This window comes from Lepidothrix coronata, unplaced genomic scaffold (genome assembly GCF_001604755.1).
Source record: "Lepidothrix coronata isolate B3197 unplaced genomic scaffold, Lepidothrix_coronata-1.0 Scaffold116, whole genome shotgun sequence".
NCBI classification, from domain to species: Eukaryota; Metazoa; Chordata; class Aves; order Passeriformes; family Pipridae; genus Lepidothrix; species Lepidothrix coronata.
The window spans coordinates 2,654,277-2,676,090 of NW_016690296.1; the positions used below are offsets into that span (position 1 = coordinate 2,654,277).

Genomic DNA, 21,814 nt, shown 5'->3' on the forward strand with positions numbered 1-21,814 from the left:
CACACGCGCGGCCCTGGCCCCTCCGCGCACACCTGGGCGCGGGGCCGCGCACATCTGGCGGGGCCGCGCCCGCCGTGCCCGCGCCTGCGCGCGCCGCCGAGGGGGCGGGAGCGGCGCTGCCCGCGCGCACACACACAGACACGGACACACACACAGGGGCAGGCGCCGCCTGCCGCCATTGGCCGAGCGCCCCCTCCGTCCCGCCCCCCCGGGGGGCGGACGGCCCCGCCATTGGCCGGGAGGGCGGGCGGCGCGGCGCGGTTGGCTGCGGGCGGCGCGGGGGGCGGGGCCGCGCCGTGGCCGTGCGGTGCGGGAGGGCCCCAGGCGCCGCCGCCGCCGCCGGTTCCGGGTGCGCGGGGGAGCAGCCGCCGAGGGCGATGGCGTAAGTGCGGGGGGAAACACCGGGGGACGGGGCTGCGCTCCCCTGCCCGCCGGGAGCGGCCCGGAGCGGAGCGGTCGGCCCCGCCGCGCTGCCTGGGCCTGCCGGCAGCAGGGCTCACGCAGCCGCCCCCGCGCCGGGAGGAGCCGGGGAAGGGGCCGGGGGCCGCACCCGGGGACCCCCTGGCGCCTGTCCCGCCGTGTTTCCCGTGGGAGCGGGGCCAGGGGCCGGGGGCAGCCCCCCCGGTGCCGGGGCTTCCCTGCTTTCCCCCTCGGTGCGGGAAGGGTGTGAGCCTGCGGGACGGGAGCTCCGGCACCTCCCGTGCTGTTCGGCCTGCCAGGGAAGTTTCCCCGTGCTGTTCCCTGAGATGGGGGGAGGCGTTCGGTGCCTGTGGCCCTGAGAGGGTTTAACACACAATAGGGGGGTTTAACACACGATACGGGGGTTTAAGGCCAGGTGCACCTGCTTTTTGGCGTGTCCTAAGCTGTAATGATAATGCTACGTAGTGCTGTGTAACGATAACATGCTTGCACTTTGCATTAACAATAAAAAACCTGGTGTAATTTATCGGTATAACATGCACATAACATATATAATGTATAACTTAGCACTGTTACGGTGGAGGTGCGTTTTGGAGGTTAGATATGGCCAATATCCCAGTCATAACCTGTGCCTGGATGGGTTTCCCATCTTCAGACACATCTCCACAGCAGCCTTCGCTCAACTTTGTGAGCACTTCCAAAGCTGGGAGTTTGCTGCAACATATTATCAGGTTTAATACTGAAAAGGCCACAGTTGTTGCCATGTGAGTCCTTCTATTGTGTCATTTAATCCATTAATTCTGCTTTTCTGGCAATTTTTTTTTTTTTTATGTTATTGCGGCCGTGCAGGATTTTTGTTTCTACTTTTTTATGTGTAACAATTGGGCCAGAGAGGGTGGCAAGCTGAGAAGAAAAACTGGAGTGTGGGAGGGAGGAGTATTGCTCTTGTTTGTAAAAGTATGTCAATAGGTTATTCAAACAGTCATTGATAAAACCAGTATTGAGGGAATGGGTGTTCAGGGATGTTTCTTTAGGACTGCACCATTTGACAGTGGTCAGGAGTAGATGTTGCTCATGGTGGATTGCCTGGGGTCAATTGGGTGGAGGTATGGACGTGTTCAGGGGGAGCTCTCATCCTCGTGTGTGGCATGCTGGAGTCACTCACCCTTTTGGGAGTGCTGTTAGAAAACTTTGGCATGTGAAATGTGCATCAGCTGCTCTTTGGTAATTGCTCTTTTGCATAACTTTATCCTGGGGAAATAGGCGAGAGTTTAGTGCTCTTAGTTGGCAGTGTGCAGAATTATGCTGTGTTTACTGTGAAATGTAATACCTTCTCCTGGTAACTCCTTATCTCCTTACGTAACTGATTATAGCACTTGTGGCAGTGCCAAAATCTTTGTGTTGACTTCAAGCTGGGACGGACACTGATGAAGATCATCCCTTAAGGATGATGGCATACGTAGCCACAAGATTGATTTTTTTAGTTTGATTTATGGCAGACTTCCCCTTTCCCCAAATTGTGGTGATGTGTCAGGGGAGAAATTTAGAGGAAGTGTAGTTCTGGAAAAATTTATAGGTAAGGAGCAGACGACTCAGTTTCATGGAGTATTTCAGCAGTACAGAGCTGTACTTCAAATCAGCAAGTGGGAGGGAAAAGAAGGCATTGCCTTGGTGTTGAGACCAGCCCCAAAAAGGAGTATTTTTATTTTTTCCCCAAGTAGAGGAGTGTGCAAAAGGGAAGTTCTGAATTATTTCTACTGTTGTGAGCCTTTAGGTTCTGTTGTTTGTGGGGTTTTTTTTTGATTTTGTCCTTTTTCCCTCTGCAGCATCAAAAGCTGGCAGTGTAAGCAGGAAAAGAACCCTCTCTCCTGAGCAAACCTGGGAGGTGAAGTTAAACAATATGTATTTAGTTTTTGAAAATTAAAATAAAGTGAAAAATCATCCAGGGTTGGATTAGGCACTCCTAGGCTCACAGTGGAGTGATGCAGTGGAGTACTGTGTGTTGGTTGCCATAGCAGGGGTTTGTTTTTGATGAAAACTCATGTCCTGTACTACTAAAAAAAGATAAAAGATATCACTTGTGCTGTGAAGTTCAGCCTCATTGGGTAGGCTGCTGTTGAGAATGGCTTTTATCTTTTATCTCACAGTTCCTTTGGATATACTTTCATTTGGATTTAATTATTTTGGAGCAAAGGTGTTATTTACTAAGCCACTGTAGTGCAAATTTAGTTGAACTCGGGCTGTCCAAGCACCGGTTCAACCAGGTGTGGCTCTGCTGGGCTCTGTTTCCAGCTCAGCTGTTCCCACTGGAACAAGATTTCATTAGTGTAATTAAAGCACTAGTTTAGTTTGTTTACAGTTTACTGCTAGTGTGACTTCAAGCAGCAGAAGACAGGGAGGTGTTTTTTTCTTTAAAAAAAAGAACTGCTAATCTTTAATTCGGCGTCGGGTATGAAGGCAATGCAACCTGTCACGTGGCCGAATTGCTGTGCAGGTGCTGTCACTCCACTTGGTTTTGTGTACATGTGTTTTTTGAGAAAGGCTTTCCTTCCCTTCCTTCCTCTTTCACTTGCTTGTTGATTGAAGAGTAGCTGAGCTTCCTAAGCGGTGCTGGGATGGGTTTGAAGTCTTAGGGCCTGCGTGGAGTGTTTTGGGAGAGGTGCCAAGGTTGGCAGCTTTTTGTTTAGTGAGATGTGCCTGATGTGTGTCTGGGTGCTGACAGTGTAAGGACACCCTTCGAGGAAAATTCAGTCCAGTTGTGATACGTTTGTGAGGCTCCTTTATAATATAATTTAAACCAAAGCTAAAGCTTTGATTTCTTAGCAGCTGTTGCTGGAGACCCTTTCAAAGACAGTGATGGAGTGGGTAAAATGCAAATATGGCTTTTATTTTTCCTTTTCTCTATGGAACCACCCTGGATACAGCTTCTTTACTGGAGATGTGAAGTATCCAGGCCTGTTATCTATGTTCATTTATTTAGACCACAGGGATTTGCCTCCTCTTGTTTAATGTGTCATTTTGGGTGTAATTGTGACTCCACTGACTTGTAATTGCTGTGAAAGTTTGGAGTTGGGTGTCCTTGGAATGGTAGTTAACCTCTAATAATGTCAATTAACATCCACTCAATAAGCACTTGATTTCTGTGAAGATCTGAAGAATATGTCTGACAAATTTAAACTCTTGGTTTATTCCCCACATGAATTCTAGCAATAATAAGGGAATTGTTGGTGTCCATTATGTCCCTCCCTGCTTCATAACCATATACAAGTATTTCTTCTCGATATGAAATGCTAGTTTTTTCCCACCTTCAGACACTCATTTTATTCAGCTGTTGAGTGTACCAGGAAAACAGTGTTACAAAGGATGTGATAAACAGACATTTCTTTTTCTCTCTGCTTTTGTTATGCAGCTCAAAACTTGTGTTACCCTAATGCTCCCAGGCACTGAGTAAAACGTTCAGTGCCTCTGTCCTGAGCTGTAGGTACAGGACAGGCCTTTTCCAGGTGGGCTGTTCCTCCCTAGGCTGCAGCTGTCTCTGCCAAGCAACTGCACTCTGGTGACCCAGAGCCCGGTGACCGAGCCTCTGGTTTCTTTCCTGCCAGCTCTTACATATATTCATGCCTTCTGTAAATTTTTAATGGCTCAGTTCAAGCAGAGGTTTGTTCTTGGTGTTGTGTTAATTTGCCAGGCTGAGGTTAAAACTAGTTTGTCTGTTTGATGCAGTTGAAACGGGTTTATAAAGATTTGGAGCAGCTGCTTGTGAGTATTTGGCTTTTTAGGGATGGAATAGTTGCAGTGAAAATTGGATTGAGTTTGTAATAGTGGAAGCAAGCTGGAAATGAAGTGCATCCCCCCAGGATTATAACTTCCCTTGCATCTTTTTAGCGCTGTGGAGAATGGATTAATGTGTGACACGAGTAATTAAAATTCATTGTAAAAGTTTGTAATGTGTGTCTCTGCTATAAAGGCAGCCTGGCTGACCAGGAGGTGTAACTCTATAGCACTATTGAACCCTCACATCTTCAATCCAATCCAGAGTCTGCTTTGAGCCCACTGAGTGCTCCAAATGTGTACAACCTGAAAAGCAGGCTCTGAGTATTTCAGCCTGGGCATCAAAAATAAAGGATTTGGCCTTTGTCTCTCCTTGCTTCAGAGATTCCCTTGCAGAAAGGCGACTACGTGATGCCCTAAGGGACTGCTGATAATAAATAAGAATATTGGGATTCTGTCACCTCAGTGCCACAGAATCTTCCTATTCTCTGTCCCCTTCCCAGGAGAAAGCTTATACATGTTCTATTTATTAATGTGGTGTGTGGTAAATGAGAGCCACAAGTGATGTACGGGATAGTCAAGATGCGCTTAAAAAATAAGGTGGGGGGAAGGCAAATAAATCCAAACATTTGTCATGGTTTTGGACTATATTTCAGCTCTTCATCACAAAATTGATTGAGCTCTTTATCACAAAACAGCAGAGACCTTGGGAAAATATTACAAATAAATGCAGAGATGTAAATGGGAAGTTCTGGGTTTCTCTTCCTCTTTGTTGCATTTTCTTTTGTGTACTAACATGGTTGGTAAGACTCAGTTTCACACCCAGACTTGGCTCTCGTCCTTCTAAAAGTAGTTTCCAAAGTATCCTGTTACTTCAGAAGAATACAGTAGTAGCATGAAAGAAAATTACCGGCTCAGCAACCTATTGGGTCAGTGTTCCTGGAGGGTGCAACAGTTCCTCTTGGGTCTGATTGCCAAGTAAGTTTGCACTCAGGAATAAATGTAACAGACTGCAGGCAGTGAGAGGATTTAAATATGGTTACAGTATGTAGGGTATGGAAGATGAAGGCTGGAAAGTGCAGGAGTCTCCACAGAAAGAATTGCTGGTTACTGAAAGTAGCAAATATCTGTCCTGATAAGGCTACATCTCTTCCTCTTAAGCATCATGATGATCCAGATCCTGCCTCTCCATCCTCCAGGCCATAGAAATGCACAGGGACATTATCAACAGTGTGTACTCCTACAGTCCCTGCTTGCATCCCCTTTCTATTACACCAGTTAATGTGGCCAAAATTACCTCATAATCTAAGTGGAGTAAGCACCTGCTTCCTCTGAGAGCTCACATCTGGGGCAAGTGTTGCTGCTGCCTCGTTTTGGGTGGTTACACTTTCATTGCCAGCGTCATCTTCCTCAGGTCACTTGATCAAGGGCAAAGACTACCCAAACAAAAAATCAGTGGAGTGGGGTGTTAAAGGATCAACTGTGAAGCTCTTAATATGATGTATTGACACATGATGACTGATGGAGGATTCCTGAGTTTATTTGCATGCAAATAGCAAATGTATTCCTGAAAAAAAATGCAAAGGACGTCCAGTTTATGGTTATGGATAGTGATGACAAAACATGATGAACAGTGTCCTTGTTTAAGTAGCCAAATATCAGAGTCCAATACTTGCAGCCTCTGAGTTGTCTTGCCACAGTCCTATTTAATGATTTTTAAAGTCCTGTCTCAGTATCATGTAACTTTGGGTGATAATTTCTTAGGAAAAAGCCCCAGGTTGCTTCATGGAGGAATTAAATAATGGTGGTGTTTGAGGCAATAGATAGGCAGTCCTCACCTACTGACAGCAGTTCCATGATGGTCTTGATCACAACAGTGACCCTGTTGTCCCTTGGTAAGAAAGGGAGAAAACAAGTTGTTCTTCCTTCTTTCCTTCCTTAATGCTGGAAGTGCTGGTTTGGGGTTCTCCCGTTACCCTGTGATTCACGGGTTAAAGGCTCCCAGAGGCTGCCCACAGAGGCATCATCTGCTTCATAACACAAGTTGACATGTGGCTTTTTTATTAAGGTGCTGTGGATGTCTTAAAGCAAATCACAGTGCCATTATGTGATTTAATTTGCTGTTGTTACATCCCTTCTAAAACAACAGCTTCTGTTTTCAAGTCTGTGTACTATCCTTCTTTGTCAGGGAGTAAGTAACTTCTTTATCATCACTGCTGGAAACTGGGGTTGGTTGGGGTTTTGTTGTTGTTTCTTTGCTTCTGTCAACTGCTTTCATGTTCTTTTCTCCCTATTCTACTCCTTCTTACAGAAAGGGTAGTGGACAAATTAATAGCAATTATTCTTGGGACTCGTATTTTAGTTCAAAACACAGGCTCTTGGTTCAAGGTACAACAAGAGAAACAAGTGCATTAAAGGCATTTTTTTTCCAACTTCTTCCACATTTCGTTTTCCAGTAATGAGAGTAGTGTGGATATTACAGGAAAAACTGGATAAGTTGTGACTTTTATTGGTAACATTTCTAAATACTGACTATTCCAAAGCTGTTACGCTGCTGAAAAACTAAGGATGTTACTTAGTTTTATGTTCTAGAGCCCTTGATGGAGAGCATCAGAGTCTTGATAAAGGAGGGGAATAAAATCTACTCATATTCTTTGAGGATGGAGTACTGACAGGAAGACAGACTGCCAGAAGCTGGAAGGTGTTAAAAAACCATAACAGAAAAGATAAAGCAGAATTAATGCTTTTCTTCCTGTAAGAAAGGTTGACAAGGGAAAAGAATTCCAATGAAACTAATGCAAGGAAAATACTGCTTTGTAATTATAGATGTTGCTGAGTTGAGCAACACCCTGTTAATCACATTTAATTAATATAACCCAGTTGCAAGGTGATTTATGGGTGGTTTGAATAAGTGTGTGAGATCAGAAGGACTGGTTTTCTGCTCTCTATAACACAGACACTATATAGTCACTTTTTATAACAAATCCATCTAAAGAAGAAGAATTAATGGGCACAGTAGAGTAGAAGGTTATGGGAATTTTCCATAACTCCTGAAAGTGTCTGCTTTGGCCTTTTCTTGGCAGGAGTTTAGTCTCATATTACGTTTTTGCATGTTAGGAGGTTTAACAGAGACTAATTTTCACTTGTGTGTTCAGTTATCTTTTGACTTACTGCTATGGCACAACAGTGGTATACATTTATTTGCTTTTATATGCAGTACAGGACATTCATGGTGCTAAATTTGGAGAGCATATTCTGGCATTCTGTTGACCTGTGATTTGTTTTGGGGAGGCATGTGCCTGGAAACTGTTCCAGCAGAGATGAATGGAAGCGTTTCTAGAGCAGAAGAAGAGGCAGCTGAGAATCATGAAGATGTTATTCAAGGACTAAAAGAAGTTAATTCGTAATTCTGCACTGTGCTTGTTACTCATTTTGATTTTGATGTGTGGGGTTTTTTTTCTCCTTCAGTTCTATAGGTGCTGGTGCAAAAACAGTGTAGCAATGGATCAAAGAAAAAATGATAGTTTTGTCCCAAGTATCACGCAGCTGGAAGACTTCCTAACAGAACATGACTCCAACGTGGTTTGGCTGTTAGTAGGTAAGGCTAATCTATCCTGTTCTGGTTAAATTTCTTTTGTAATACCATACCAAAGGATTAGCATGACAGGCAGATACAAAAACAACGTTATACCAATCTGTACATACTTGCCATTTAGTATGGTTTAGTTTGAAAAGTGATCTCAAGACTATTGTGTGTAATGACACAAGTTCAAGACTAATTTGTGTGCCACAATAAACCTTTGAGCCAAACTATTGTGTAATCAGTTATGAGCTGGGTTTGTAAACGTGTCTGATAGGAGTATGCTGAATTTTTTACAACACTAGTGCTATTGCCTATATTTGTGTGGGTACTTTCATTTTCTGAATCTATGGATAGGTGGATGAATGACAGCAAAATAAGTGTTAAGTTGTATTTGTGTCCAGGTGAGAGTCCTAAGGTGTGTAATGAATTTAGACTTTTCCAAAAGTAGGTAATGCCTGCTTTTCAGCCTTGACTCTGGGACCTGGAGTGAGGGGCAGCACAGGAAAAATACCTTTGTTTTTTCACTTCCAGCAGGTAAAAGCAGTCTATTGGCTATAGACATACTGGAATTATTTTTCAGTAGGTCAAACTGAATGAAAAAGACATAGGCCAAAAAAGTTTGGAGTCAACATAAAATTCTCAGAGTAATCAAGATGAAAATAAGGGAATTCACTGGTAAAACATGGAACAAATGTGAACAGATCTGAAAAATTTGTCTCCAGAAGCTTTGACTTGCCTCCTGTTATTATAAGGTTTGGATAGAAATGTATTCAAGTGATGTTTATTAACTGACCTACTTCCAACCAGCCATTCCTCCTTTGCTTTCATCTGCTGACCTATGGCATCCTGTTATAAGAGAACATGAAAAAGACACCAGTAATTTCTTCTCCTGAATGCTGGAACAGCTATTGATCCCAGTAAAAGTGGTGATGAATTCCAGAAATGAACATGCTGTTCAATTCTAGAATAATTTCTGAAAATCACATGCAGTGCAACTTTCCAGATATAATTTCCAAAACGTGGTTTCAGTAAAGAGGCTTTTAAAATCAAGAATACAGCCATGAAATGAATAGAGTTTGTGGGATTTGTCACTTGAGAGTGGAGACTGAATTTGGTGAGGGGAAAAGGCAGAGGTAGGTCTAGTGGTAAAGGCAGTGGATCAGAACTGTAGTGCCTGAAAACTGCACTAGTTTGCTGTTTTTTCTCAGCATATGTCACCTCAAGAGGGCACCTTCTTGACCCCAGGTGTCTGGTTGACCTTTAATCTGAAATTAATCTTTATTGCTGGAATGAACCCTCTGAGGGTGAGTCATTCCACCCTTTCCCCTACCCTGATAGAGGCCCTACAGTGAGTTACTCATCTGAAAGAGAGGGAGGCAAACACTGTCCTTGGAGTGTGCCTTTCCTGAATGCCAAGAGCAGTTTCTCTCCTGGGATGTAGCTTTAACCCTCCCTGCTTTGTTCCTGTCTAATCACCCCCACAGATTAGTTTTGTTTTGACCTGTCAAGCAGTTGAACTGCCCGAGGGTGTGAGCTACTTGAATTTTGGTCACACTGTTCCACTAAGGAAAAGACAAAGTTACTGTGCAAGGCTTTCTCTTCTCCCTTCACCTCATCTTTCAACAAGGCACAGGCATTGTTATGGAGCACTGCAAAAACTTAAGGGGCAGTAAAAGGACAGGTTGTTTTTATAAGTTTTTTGTAAGTTTGCCTGGGGGGTTTTCTTTGAGTGATCATCTGAACTCTCTGCAGAGTGAAGGCATCATACCCATATGCCTTTCTGTACTTCTTATTTCCCATAAAAGTCACAATAAATCTGAGTCTTTCAGCATGCAGCATACACAGAAATGAAAAATTTCTATTACAAAGTTCAGGGTTTTTTCCTACTCTGCCTTGGATGAAATGGAATGGTAATTATCAGAAAAGTGAATTAGGACTAGTCCATTCCCTGACAGTGCCACTCCTTTTGGGTTTGTCCTTCTGGAAGCTTTGAGAACCCTTGTAGTTAGAAATAGATTACTCGCTCTTAATCAACTAAAGTAAAAATTACTCTGGGGATTAGCAGACCTACTTTTTTCTCTTTTTTTTTTACATTTTTCTCATTGGATTGCTATTTCCTTTTTTTTCCTATCAAATTCCATGCTTGAGCTGTTGACAGATTTCTGCTAACCCAAGGACTGGTATGTTTGTCTCAGGATGCAGCAGCTCAGGAAAAGATTTCAGATGTGATAATATTGTTTCTTGTGATAAGATATGAAAGGCTAGAAGTTTGAGTTACAGTTCACAGTTTGGAGAAGAGCAGAGAAGGAATGTAGTATGACTTTTGTGGTGTTGGGTTTTCTTTTAAGGTGTTTTGAAATCAATGACCACGTGGTTCAATCTATAAAACCTGACTTCTTAGATGATGAGTGATATACTGAAATATGTGGTTTGTAATGATGTAATGAAATGTGCAAGTCCTCTGGGAGGACAGTTTTTTTATATTGGGGAATGGAAGAGCAGTGAAGAATGTATATTTTTCTGGACTTCCAGTTTTCTGTTCCTCCCCCCTGTCTCTTCACACCCTTCTCACACCCTCCCTCTGAAAACACTCATTAAAGGGTCCCATCATTATTTTGGAGATTAGGAAGAACACTGTTATGCCTGATAGTCTGAATAGGTAAGGTTTTTATCTAGGTCAGTGTACTTTAAAAATGCTTTAATTAATTGTAATCTTTCAACAGCAACAATATTGTCCTGTGGATGGATTATCTACCTAACTTATTATAATTCCCGGAACATTGGACTCATTCTAACGCTGGTTCTTAACAGATTATATAAACATGGCTACATCCATATTGGTAAGTTGTGATTAATGTAGTGCCACTACTTGCATTATCACTGTAAGGCACTGTTTACTGCTTTTTATTATGCCTTAACTTGTTAAAAACTTGAGGGAAAAATCAGTGTTCCTTTGTTATAGTCATTTGAAAATGTTCGCTATGGAGTGGAGTCTCAAGCCTTGAGTCCCTGTTCCAGCACTGTCCTTGCTTTCTAAATAAGCTGTCAGAACAACTAACCACGTTAATCCATACTGGGACTGTGACATGTAGAATTGATACTGGCTAGAACATTTGCATCAAAACCCATTAACGTTTTATTAAAATATTTCAAACATTTTTGTATAAAACAGGTCAGTACAAATCCCTTGGGCACTCACCCACATTACAAAAATATCTGGTGCTGAGTCACAGAGGCCTATAGCCCACAACCTCACTCCAATCACACTTTGAATTTTCTTTCATTTACTCCTCTGCCTTCCTCTGTCTGCTTCACAGAACAGCAGTGACTTTAGTTCTGGACTTTATCTGCAAGGACTGACCATAAATGTAGTGAAAACCAAAAAATCCCACCCAAACTTGCCTGCCAAAGACACCCCTGCAATTCATTTGCTTGTATCCTCAAGAATCTAAGAGCTGTATTCCAAACCATCTTCAAATCCAGCTTTTTGAAGAGCAATATAGATGAAATACTTATTGGCTGCTGCACTTGATCTATAGGCTTTTATTAAAATTTCTCTGTGAAACTGCCATTAAGTAAAGACAGCTGATATAGCTGGCCAAAGATATGGTATTCTTCATAAACTTAATCAGTAAGTAGAACATAACATTAATTAAATGCCATGATTTACAGCTTAGTTTCAGTCGATTAATGTTGATTTTTTTATTTTTTTTTTTAAATCATGGTTTACTTAACTTTCTGTGGGTGAGGTGAAAAGCCTTAGGAAAAATATGGGCTATTGCATTACCTGCTGGTCTTTTCATGCTTATTAATCCTTCCTGCTGTAAACACAATTTCTCATAATAATTGGACAGAAGTCCTTATAGCCATTTAAAATTTAAAAGATTAGTCTCTCAGGAATCTTTATTTCTCCAATTACAGTCTTGCAAACAATGGCTTGAAACTATAAATGTTGAAAATAGCTTTTCTAACTCCTTTCACAAGCTTTGCAAGGCACCTGAATGTTTCTGGGTGACTAATGTGTCTCAGGGGGCTGGTTGTATTCTTGGGTAGTGCCAAACCCACCATCTTTTAGTTGTGTACTTTTTGTTCCTGATTTCTGACTTTCCTTCAAAGGGAAAACTCCAAATAGCCGGTTAAACCGTTTCAGATATTGGATACTTTAGTCTTCCTGCTCAGAATATAAAGGATCAACACCTTCAGGCTAATGTCTGATAAACTTTTTTCCACATTAGGTTCCTTTTCGTTCTCTGTGCTCTCTGGAAAAGTCATGGTGCGTGAAATCTATTTCATCACAGAAGACATGTCCATCAGGTACAGATTTCCAAGGCAGCCCCTCTTCCAAATAACAATTTTCAATACAGTAAATGTATACATATAAATAACACATATCAAAATACAGCCTTACAAACGAGCAGTATATTTATAAATGTTAAACTGCCTCATTTGGTTATAGTATTTAACATTCCTGGGTACTTGTTACTCGTCTGCTGCTTCAGCATTATCATTTGGGAGTGAATACTGGATAAGATTATAGTTGTGCTTAATATTTGCAAAAGGAAACACTTTGGAGTAGGAAAGAGAACTCTTTTTTCATTAATGTCTTTGACTCCCCCATGCTTCTGCTTTTCAGTCTGGAAGATTCATCTTGGCCAAGTAGTTTGCATTTATTTACTGGAATTCAGAATGATTTGTTCCATGAACTGCACACTAGCAAATAGCTTGTAATTTTGATTCTTGCTGTCAAATTTGGAAAGCCTTGAGAAGGCAATGGAGTACTATACAAGTTTCAGCTAATGCAGTAGCTGTATAATATTACACTGTATCCTTTATGATGTAACCATTTGTGCTTTAATATTGCTTATACGCTTAATATTGCTTAATATTGCAAATCTCTGCACTCTGCATAAGGCAACATGTCATGCAGCTGCACAAAGGATGTTGGATTGTTACTCTCTTAACTTCTGTTTTATCTCATTTATTTGATTTAGGATTCAGGATGGATTTATCATATTTCGCTGGTGGAAGATGTACAACCCTAAGCAGAAACAGCATGGTAGGTTTCCCAAAAAGGTTTCAAAGTTTAAATTTACAGATGGCCAACAGAAAAATACTTTATTTACTCAATCACAAATGTGTAATTGATTTGTTAATATGTACCTAAAGTACATTGAATCATCAGAAGGTTCTTTTAACTGGTTGCAGACTAGAACACCACAATGAAATAAATACAGGATTCATTATCAGGGACATGAACCTTTCTTAAGACAAACCATTAATCTTAATAGTAGCCTTCATTAGCTGTAGTCCAAGCATAATTGCCTCTGTATTGAAGTTTATAACTATGATGAATAGAGACATCTTATGTTCTGGAAGTGATTTTAATTTCTCAGTTTTGATGTTGTACTTTCAGTATTTCAGCAAAAGTATTCTTTAGTATTTGATAAGCCCGTGTCTTGATGACATCTGTGGGTGTAGAAGTGGGAAAGTGTGAAAAATTGATTTATTTTTCTTCTTTATCTCTGGCTGAAGAAGGATGATTAACCCCAGATGCAAGAGATTAAGTGTATCTGCAAAAAACACTGTGAGAGAGCATAAGTAGCCTAGGGATCTGTACTTAATCATTTATGGGATTAGAATCTTGTTGAATGAGTCTCGGGTCCTACCTCTCTTGACTTTTGAAGCCATCACAGCTCCGTTGCTAATTCAAGGAGGTCCAGAAATGGCAGCTGTCTACAGCTGAGGACATTAGTTGAGAGGGTCATTGAACCTTGGAGGTGTTTTTTTTTTTCTGCTATCTTGCCTTTGGAAGTGGCTTCTGATGGTGTGAAGCCTCTTAGACTTGTCAGCAAGCTTGTACAGCTGTTGCTGTGTCAGTACCAACTCAGCAGCGCTGCAATTAGTCAGGGGAATGTGAGACACCACTCTTACAGTGATAGGAGTTACTAAGAGCTGCCCACTCCTGTTTATTGAGGCACTACCAACCCTCTGAGGTGATAGGGCACAATTCAAGTTCTTTATACCGTAAGAAAAATAATTCAAGAAATGGAACCTAGTCTTAGAGTTAATTAGATTTTTCCAACCACAGGTTATTGTCCAACAGGTTTTGATAGAATTGCCTTCATCTGCTAGTTAAAACAGATTTCTCTAGTGGCTCACAGAATGAAGAAATGAATTTAATGCAGTAAAGATAGTTGTGTCTGTCTTCTATGCTGTTATTTTTGCATGGCAATATTGCAAGGCTTTAAAGTTTTCTGATGGTATTTAAGACCACATCCAAGTAACCAAGGAAGTCAGAGGTGTACAGGTCTGACAACAAAGTAACATGACTAAAATACTCTTCAGTGTTAAGTTAAATCATACTGGGACTGCAGAGTAGGTTTTGTACATACCTAAGAAATGAAAGTGGCTTAGGGACAAAAGCTGGAGGATCAGGTTGTGAATAGGGCACACCCAGATGTCCTGGCTTAGGTGCCACAGCACGTTATCAATTTTCACATTGTAAGACCCTATAGTGTAGTTCATGTTTTGAAGGGGAAATACTGTTTTTGAGAAGCAGTTGCTCTACTTTTTATTGTCAGGAGTGGCTTTTGTCATGTTCCCATCAGGTTTAATTTAGTATTTGAGTTGTTTGGGTGGGCATGATACAAACATTTGAATAAATAATAAATAAATAATGCATCTTGATTAAGCTCTGTAGGAGGCAATTTTCAAACCCTTAGTTACATTAGTCACCTGGATCAACAACTGTTGATAAAACTTCAGTATTTTGCTATCAGTCTGGTAGTTACTCGTACATAACCTACATATATACTTTGAATCATTCAATAAGATGATATTTAGATTTGCTTGTCTCTTTTCCCTTGCCTTTTTTCTGTTTTTCTTTTCTAAAGTGTTTTGGGCAAATAAATGTGTGGAGGTCAAATCTCATTTTTGTTATTAGGAGAAAGAGATACTTGTCTCTTTAAATCTCCTTTAAAGAAATGAATTACTACCTATGATTTCATTTAGTTAATGAAGTCTAATGCTTGTCTCCAGGAATTGAAAAATTATATTTATTTGTGTTCTTGATGATAGTTAGATCTCCCTGGTGAGCTGGTGTGTATCCCAATCCTTGTCCATGACATTCTTTGCCTGTGTTTTATTGATGCAAGTTAACATTGGGAACAAACGGATTTGATGGTGCTCTGATGAAAACAGGAAGGAACTGAAACTGGCTCATTAACTTTTCTCTGTCTCCTGTTCAAGAAAACTGTGATGTCAGTGCTTTCTGGAGATTTATTATACATTTACTTTTTTTTTGTAATGATATGGAAATTTCTGGTACTTTGGCTGCGAGAGGTCAGAGGTGGGTTGCTGTTGTTGGAACAGAGTGTTGTATAGATGTGTCATTTCGGGGGACAAATTGTTAGCAAAGAGAGTGCATTTAATCAAGCAGGTGTGTCTCTAAACTTTGGCTCTTGGGCAGCTGCATTTCTTCTCCTGACCCTGATCACAACAGTGTTTGCTCTGACTTTTTAATTTATATTGTCTTTGGGAAGTGTTGCCTTCAGTTTGTACCCCCTGAGTTACAGATTGCTGTGATAACCACTGATGCTTCAGTTTCCTAAAGTCTATTTGACTTAGAAAGACCAGATGAGGTTTTTAGAGCAGCTCAGGTCTCTGGAGTGAATGTGTAATGGGCACTCTTTCAACTGGGTAATTAGGGGGAAATGGTGCGAGCTTTTCCCTCACATTAACTCCATAATTAGGTCATACTATCTGAGGCAAAAGTATGTCGAAGTATGTCCCAACCAGCTCTGTATTTGATCAGCAGATGTTAAACTAGGTTTTAAGTATCAGAGAGTCAAGCTGATAATAGTTAGAATTTTAAATTTGTGAAAATGTGGACTGATTGAGCAAAATGAGTATGATCTTGTTAGGTCTGCATATGAATATTTCCTGTTTCTCTGTACAAGAAAGCTTTTTCCCATTTCAGGCATGCTGTACCAGAGAGCTTGGCTAGAAAACCACATGGGCTTTTTAGATGGAATTGATCTCAAGTACTGATATCTGTGCTAAAAAGAAGTTTGCACTGAGGGTTCTGTGTTGTGCATCAAAAGGGATTTTGTTTGTTTTCATAGACTTTGTTTACCATTTTGTGCAGTTCTTGCCTGGATTTATTTTTGGATTGTGACCTAAGGGTGAAATGCCTTTCAGGTTTTATATTTTGTATGCAACTGTCTTATTTGCCAAGTTTTACTGATTTGCTTGGGATGGTGTAATTATTTTGTAGAGTTTTTTACTGCTTTTTAATATTACTTCAGCAGCTTGTTCAGTGCTCTGTGGATTGTTTTTGCAAAATGTGCATATATGAGAAACTGCAAATATTCCAAGGGAATGTTGAAAAAGAATGAGAAACTCTTTTCCTGCTATTTGTTTAGATCCAAAGGCAGAAACACGACTGTATATTATGGTGAATGACTTCGAATTTCACGTGTACAACCGTTCTGAGCTTTACGGACAACTTCAGGAACTGTTTGGCTTGGATCCCACAATAATTCCAGCAAAGAAAGATGATGAAAGAGCACAAGTAAATGGGAGGCAGAGAACACATACCAATCTTGAAAGGTAAATTATTATTCATTTTGCTGTTCTGTTGATGCTTTGTTCTGCAAAGGCCTGAACTAATTGGGTAATGTTTTGTTCAGCGTGTGCTCTGGAGGCCAAATGATCGAAGCACAGCAGAGAGAAATTGCACTGACAAGCCTGAAAGTCTAAGTCTCTTCCCTTTCCTCAGACTTCCTACCATAATAATTAAAACCCACAACCAACCAAACCAAACACTCTTGTTTAATGATCAGAGACGGGCTGAAAAGTCTGTTTGAAATACAGTGTAGAAAGGGAGCGTGTGTTGAAGAGGGTTGTGCTGGCAGAATAATGATGGTTTTGCTCAGTAGAAGTAACAGCTGCTCCAGACATTGAATGGGCAAAATGTGAGGATCTCTGTGGTATTGTGGGTAGCTACACAAACTTTGTTCTGTTAATTCCTCTTTATGGGGTACTCCAGAAAAGATGGTGTGGGTACATAAGGAGTTTTTCCATGTGGCTTACGTGTAGTGGAGTCAGATGTTCAATAGTAAGTCTCTCTCTGAGCAGAATCACACCGGACTGATTTATTGTCAGGAGCAGGGAAAGATCTAATGAGACTTGGGTCCTTTGCTGCTGGCCAGTTACTAAATTACCTAGTGGGCAGGTGCAGGATGCTGTGTCAGTCCTGAGTCTGAGTAAGGACTGTGCCTCTGAGCCAGTCCCTTTGTGTTTCCATCTTAAGCTGACAGGCACAGGAAGGAGGAGGGAAATGTCCTGGGAAATGAAAAAGCCTCAACAGGAGTATTTAGAGCAGACCAAGTTCCCCCGAGGAAGATTTATTTTATTGTTGCTCTGAGTTAACCATAGCAGCTTGCTTTCTACCTGTGTCAGCAGCCAAGGTGTAGCTCTGTGTGCTTCCTGCTGTTCTTCTAGGCTTGGAGGAATTGGCAAGTAATCTGCTAGGGAAGAAGTGTTCCCCAAGATCTGTGCACTGAAGATCCCTAGAAGAATAATTTGGTTAGTTCTTCTGAAGAAAAGACAAAATAATAACCCCTCCTTTTTTTTTTTTCTTTAGTGTTAAAGTAAAAACAGAATCTCAAGACCCTTCTTCTTCGTGGAGGTCACTTATTCCAGTCATTAAAGTCAATGTGAGCACGGTAAGCGACAAGGTCCTTAAAAGTTAAGCTTGCCATTCATTTTTCTTATCCATTCTATTTGAGGCTTTTGTTCTCCTTCGTGCTTTAATAAAGTTTTAAAATTACACCACCAGCACTCCCCTGACAGAGTCACAAATCCTGCTGGTGCTGGTGGAAATGTGGTAATGTTCTCAGTATTTTGGGAAATACCGGTGTCTTAGACTTGTAAGGATTTCAAGAATATCACCAAGTAATTAAGTTAGGTAATGAATGTTGTTGTAAAAAGTGTGGGGTGTTGGGCTTTTCAGAGGTGTTTGGAGTTGGTTTTTTCTTCTCTTTTCTTCCTGTATGTTTTAATAGAGATACTTAGAGAGAATACTGAGAGTTTAATGTACAAGGTAGTACTTTTAGGTAATGCACAGATTATGGTCAGGATTTTTGTCCATGGTCTTTATTTGCATATATCTGATTAAACTTCATTATTATAGGTAAATAGATACATATATATAAAAGAGGAGTGCATAATGAGGAATTGGGTTTGCTTTTTGCTTTAGGGTCGCTTGGCATTTGGGAATCACTATCAGCCACAAACACTTTGCATTAACTTTGATGATGCCTTTCTGACATACACCACAAAACCACCTTCGAGCCACCTCGATCAGTTTATGCACATTGTGAAAGGAAAACTGGAAAATGTTAGAGTCATGCTGGTTCCAAGTCCAAGATATGTTGGCCTGCAAAACGATGAGTGAGTTTGGGGTATTTTTGTATCCATGTTATTTTATTGCTTATTTTAGTAAAAAGAAGACAATGTTGGTTGTCTTTCTGTATTTTACTTAGTGTGTTTAGACAGTTGCATTTTTACCACTCTGAAGGTTTTAAATTTTGGATCTTTGAAACAATTTTATGTGTGGAGAATAGTGCTGGTTTTCTGTCTCTATCTTAAGTTTTTATTTGTGTGTGTGTGTGTTCTGCTCTGTGATTAAACATAGAATCATGGAGTAGTTTGGGCTGGGAAGGATCTTTAAAGGTCATCTAGTTCAACTCCTCTGCAGTAAGTAGGGACATCTCCAACTAGATCAGGTTACTTAGAGCCCTCTCCAACCTGGCCTTGGTTGTTTCCAGGGTTGAGGCATCCCGCATTCCACTTTATTTTCCTTCTTTCAGGTGTTACAGCTGGTCACAGGCTTTGCCAGTGGTAAATATTCTAGTTGTGGGTTAAATGCGAGGTTTAAGGTCTTGACTTCCGTAAAGCTGATTCACATATGGTTTGGAAAATATTTAAAAAAAAATGGGCAAAAGCTGCATAATACTTGGTGGAGTGGAAATCACGTTATCTGTTGCAGGCAGATGGCTGATCCTTTTACCTCTGTGTATTCTGCATAAGTGGGGTTATGCAGCTTTAACAAGCTGAAGTAAGTCAAACACAAGCAAGAGGGCTTGCATGAAGTAATAAAATAAACTGTACATCATTTGACTGTACCTTAATTGGCTTTTTATCAGCCAAATACTGCTGTCTGTAGTATGCCTCTATGTATTTTCCAAAGGGCATTTTGTGGATGTGCACAGAATCTTGCTCTTCCAACATGACGACAAAGGAAATTTCTCCAACTAATATTGAAAACAAACAAGATTAAAACAAAATAGGATTAAGATACTCAAACTATTAGCTTTTTCTCCTGCTTCCTCTAAGTATTTTCTTTTTGTGCTCTTACCATCCCTGCAGCTCCTGATGGCTGAAGGATGCACAAAATGTGCTCTAATTTACTGGGCGGATTCAACAAATTACCCAGTTCACTGGAAATGGAGAGTGTTTAACTCTTTAGACTCTGTCCTCTTATGCTTCTTTGGCTTAAAATTTAAGCTGGGTGTTTTAAATTTCAGAATTTCCTGCAGGCAATGCAGGTATGACAAACAGCTGAGTGACTTGGTGANTCTGTCCTCTTATGCTTCTTTGGCTTAAAATTTAAGCTGGGTGTTTTAAATTTCAGAATTTCCTGCAGGCAATGCAGGTATGACAAACAGCTGAGAGACTGCCTAATCAATACAAACATCAAAACCTCACCTTGAAAACTGTCCTGTTATCTTACAAACGCCCACCTCAACATCTCCATCGCCCTTTGCAAATAAATCCTCCAAAATCCAAGGAAAAAAAAAAAGAAACTGTGCTAGGAAAAGCAGGTCAAAGCAGAGCAAGTTTGGAGAGCAGCAACTAAGCCAGCAGGCTTGAAGTGGAAGTTCAGGATAGATATTAGGAAATACTTGAAAATGATGATGTAATGTCATTATCGTTCGTTGCCATTATCTAATTGCTGTTAAAGTATTTAGTCTTTCACTCGCAAAGTAAAATTGATTTCAAGGTTCCTGCTCTGTTGCTTTTGAAGAACTTCTGGCAGTGCATGGTCTCTGCATCTGCTGCCTTCTGTGTGTTTTCCAAGCTGTCCTGCCCTTGCAATGAGCTGCGGGGTAATGGGCAATGTGCTTCTAACAGGTCTCGCTCTTACACCGTGTGTTTCTGTCGTTGGAATTGGCTTTTTTTTTGTTAAGGGTTGACAACTTATGAAACTGGCTGAAAAGCTGCAAAACCACGTTTTGCAGTAAAACCAGAATTTTCACATTACGATAGTATTACTACTATAGAATATATTAATATGTAAATTAATGTGTGGTAGCACTATATGAAAGGGATTGTAATATATCGATATAATAGTGTTAGGAGAAGTGTTTTGTCTATCAGTTTTATCACATCCTTTTATATTGAGGGAAGTGTTATTGAGGCAGAACAGCTTTTTTTCTCTTTTTTTTTTTTATTAACTAATGGTCTAATTACTGAATGTCTTGTCCCTTTGGTTTAGAGTGCTATTTTAGTAAGAAAACAATTAGCAGGTGAAAGAACAATATAGGACAAGGAGAAAGGAACTCTTGACAGAAAGAAACAATGAAAGTAAAACTTTGGTAGTTACTCGTGGTTTATAATTTCTGAGCAATGTCTTTGTGGAGAGGAACATGGTATTCTCATGCTTAAAATAACTAAACTTTAAGTTGTTTGATGTAATAATTATAATAATAATAATAGCAACATAATGAACAAGTATTTTTTTTGGCAAATTGTTATGCAAATCCATTATGCTTAATATGTTGCATTTCGAATTACTTGAATTCATAAAGCTTAATCTGAGCACATGGATTTTTAACCTTTATCTTTGCACTTTTTCATTACAGACCACCAAGGCTGATGGGTGAAGGTTTTGTTGTGATGCAATCCAATGATGTTGACATCTATTACTATATGGATGAACCAGGTACCTTCTGTTAAATACAAACATAACATTTTAAGGGATTTTTGAAGGCTGCTGGACTTGCTAGACAATTTCTTCTTTGACTTCTTGAATGTTTATGATTAATTTTGGGTCTACTATAGTTAAGTCTTCCTTTTCATTTACTTGCATTGTCTGTAGAAATTATTTTAACCTAATCTTTCTTTCAAGGTTTGTAAGTTGGATTTGGAACTAAATGTGCATGTATTGGTAAAAAGCATCCTTAAAAACTGCTGTGTGTATCACTGACACTGCTGAGCTGTGTTTAAGACAATCCCAAGGATTTTTGGTCATATTTCTTAGCTTTCCACTGGGAGTCTGCACTGAGTTATGTCTTTATATTTACATACTATGGTGATCTCAAATAAAACTGACATCAGATCACTTCAGTTGTCTTGTGCTTAGCAAACATTTTTCATGCTAATTTGAAGCAGCTTCCTTTAATAATCTGTTTATTATATTATGTGATATAGGTCTTGTACCAGAAGAGACAGAGGAAAGTAATGATGGAGAAGCCAGCAACGAAGACAGCAAACTACAGGATCTGCCACCCTGTTGGGGTTTGGACATTGTGTGTGGAAAAGGAACAGACTTCAACTATGGTCCTTGGGCTGATAGGCAAAGGTATTACCATCATCTACAGCTTTAGTTTTCATCTTTGATATCTAATATTACTGAGAAAACATTAATTTCCATTGTGGGATTGCTCAGACTTCTAATTTGTGTGAGTTAGGGTAGACTGGACAGCCTGAAAGAGGAGTCCTGCCCCAGTGGTTTAAGATTAGAAAATTCCTTGCTGTTTATCTTGTTGACCTTCCTAAGTCGGGATCACTCTGAATTTTTATTATTAAATTAACAAATTATGGTCTCCTTTTTTGTGAGCAAAGTAGTTTTATTATTTGTCAAGTTTTACATAGTAAGGGTTTAACTTTTTAATTGGTGATCTTTAGATTTATCAAGCCCTTTGGGTGGGAATACACTACATATTGGTGAGGAAATTGTAGAGAAGTAGAAAT

The 21,814-nt window shown here is 40.3% G+C and overlaps 1 protein-coding gene across 11 annotated transcripts in view; it reads left to right on the forward strand.

Annotated features, from left to right (window-relative positions):
• The first annotated feature begins 302 nt into the window (after positions 1-302).
• KIAA1109 (KIAA1109 ortholog) overlaps positions 303-21,814 on the forward strand; it is a 91,805-nt gene continuing 70,293 nt past the window's right edge. For all 11 annotated transcript variants that reach the window (XM_017825130.1, XM_017825135.1, XM_017825136.1 and 8 more), the window contains exons 1-10: positions 303-382; positions 7,660-7,789; positions 10,498-10,614; positions 12,010-12,088; positions 12,766-12,830; positions 16,198-16,384; positions 17,421-17,502; positions 18,036-18,229; positions 20,704-20,783; positions 21,272-21,422. In XM_017825130.1, the coding sequence (XP_017680619.1) occupies positions 7,693-7,789; positions 10,498-10,614; positions 12,010-12,088; positions 12,766-12,830; positions 16,198-16,384; positions 17,421-17,502; positions 18,036-18,229; positions 20,704-20,783; positions 21,272-21,422 (1,052 nt within the window). In that variant the 5' untranslated portion in view covers positions 303-382; positions 7,660-7,692. The remainder of the gene's footprint in view (positions 383-7,659; positions 7,790-10,497; positions 10,615-12,009; positions 12,089-12,765; positions 12,831-16,197; positions 16,385-17,420; positions 17,503-18,035; positions 18,230-20,703; positions 20,784-21,271; positions 21,423-21,814) is intronic.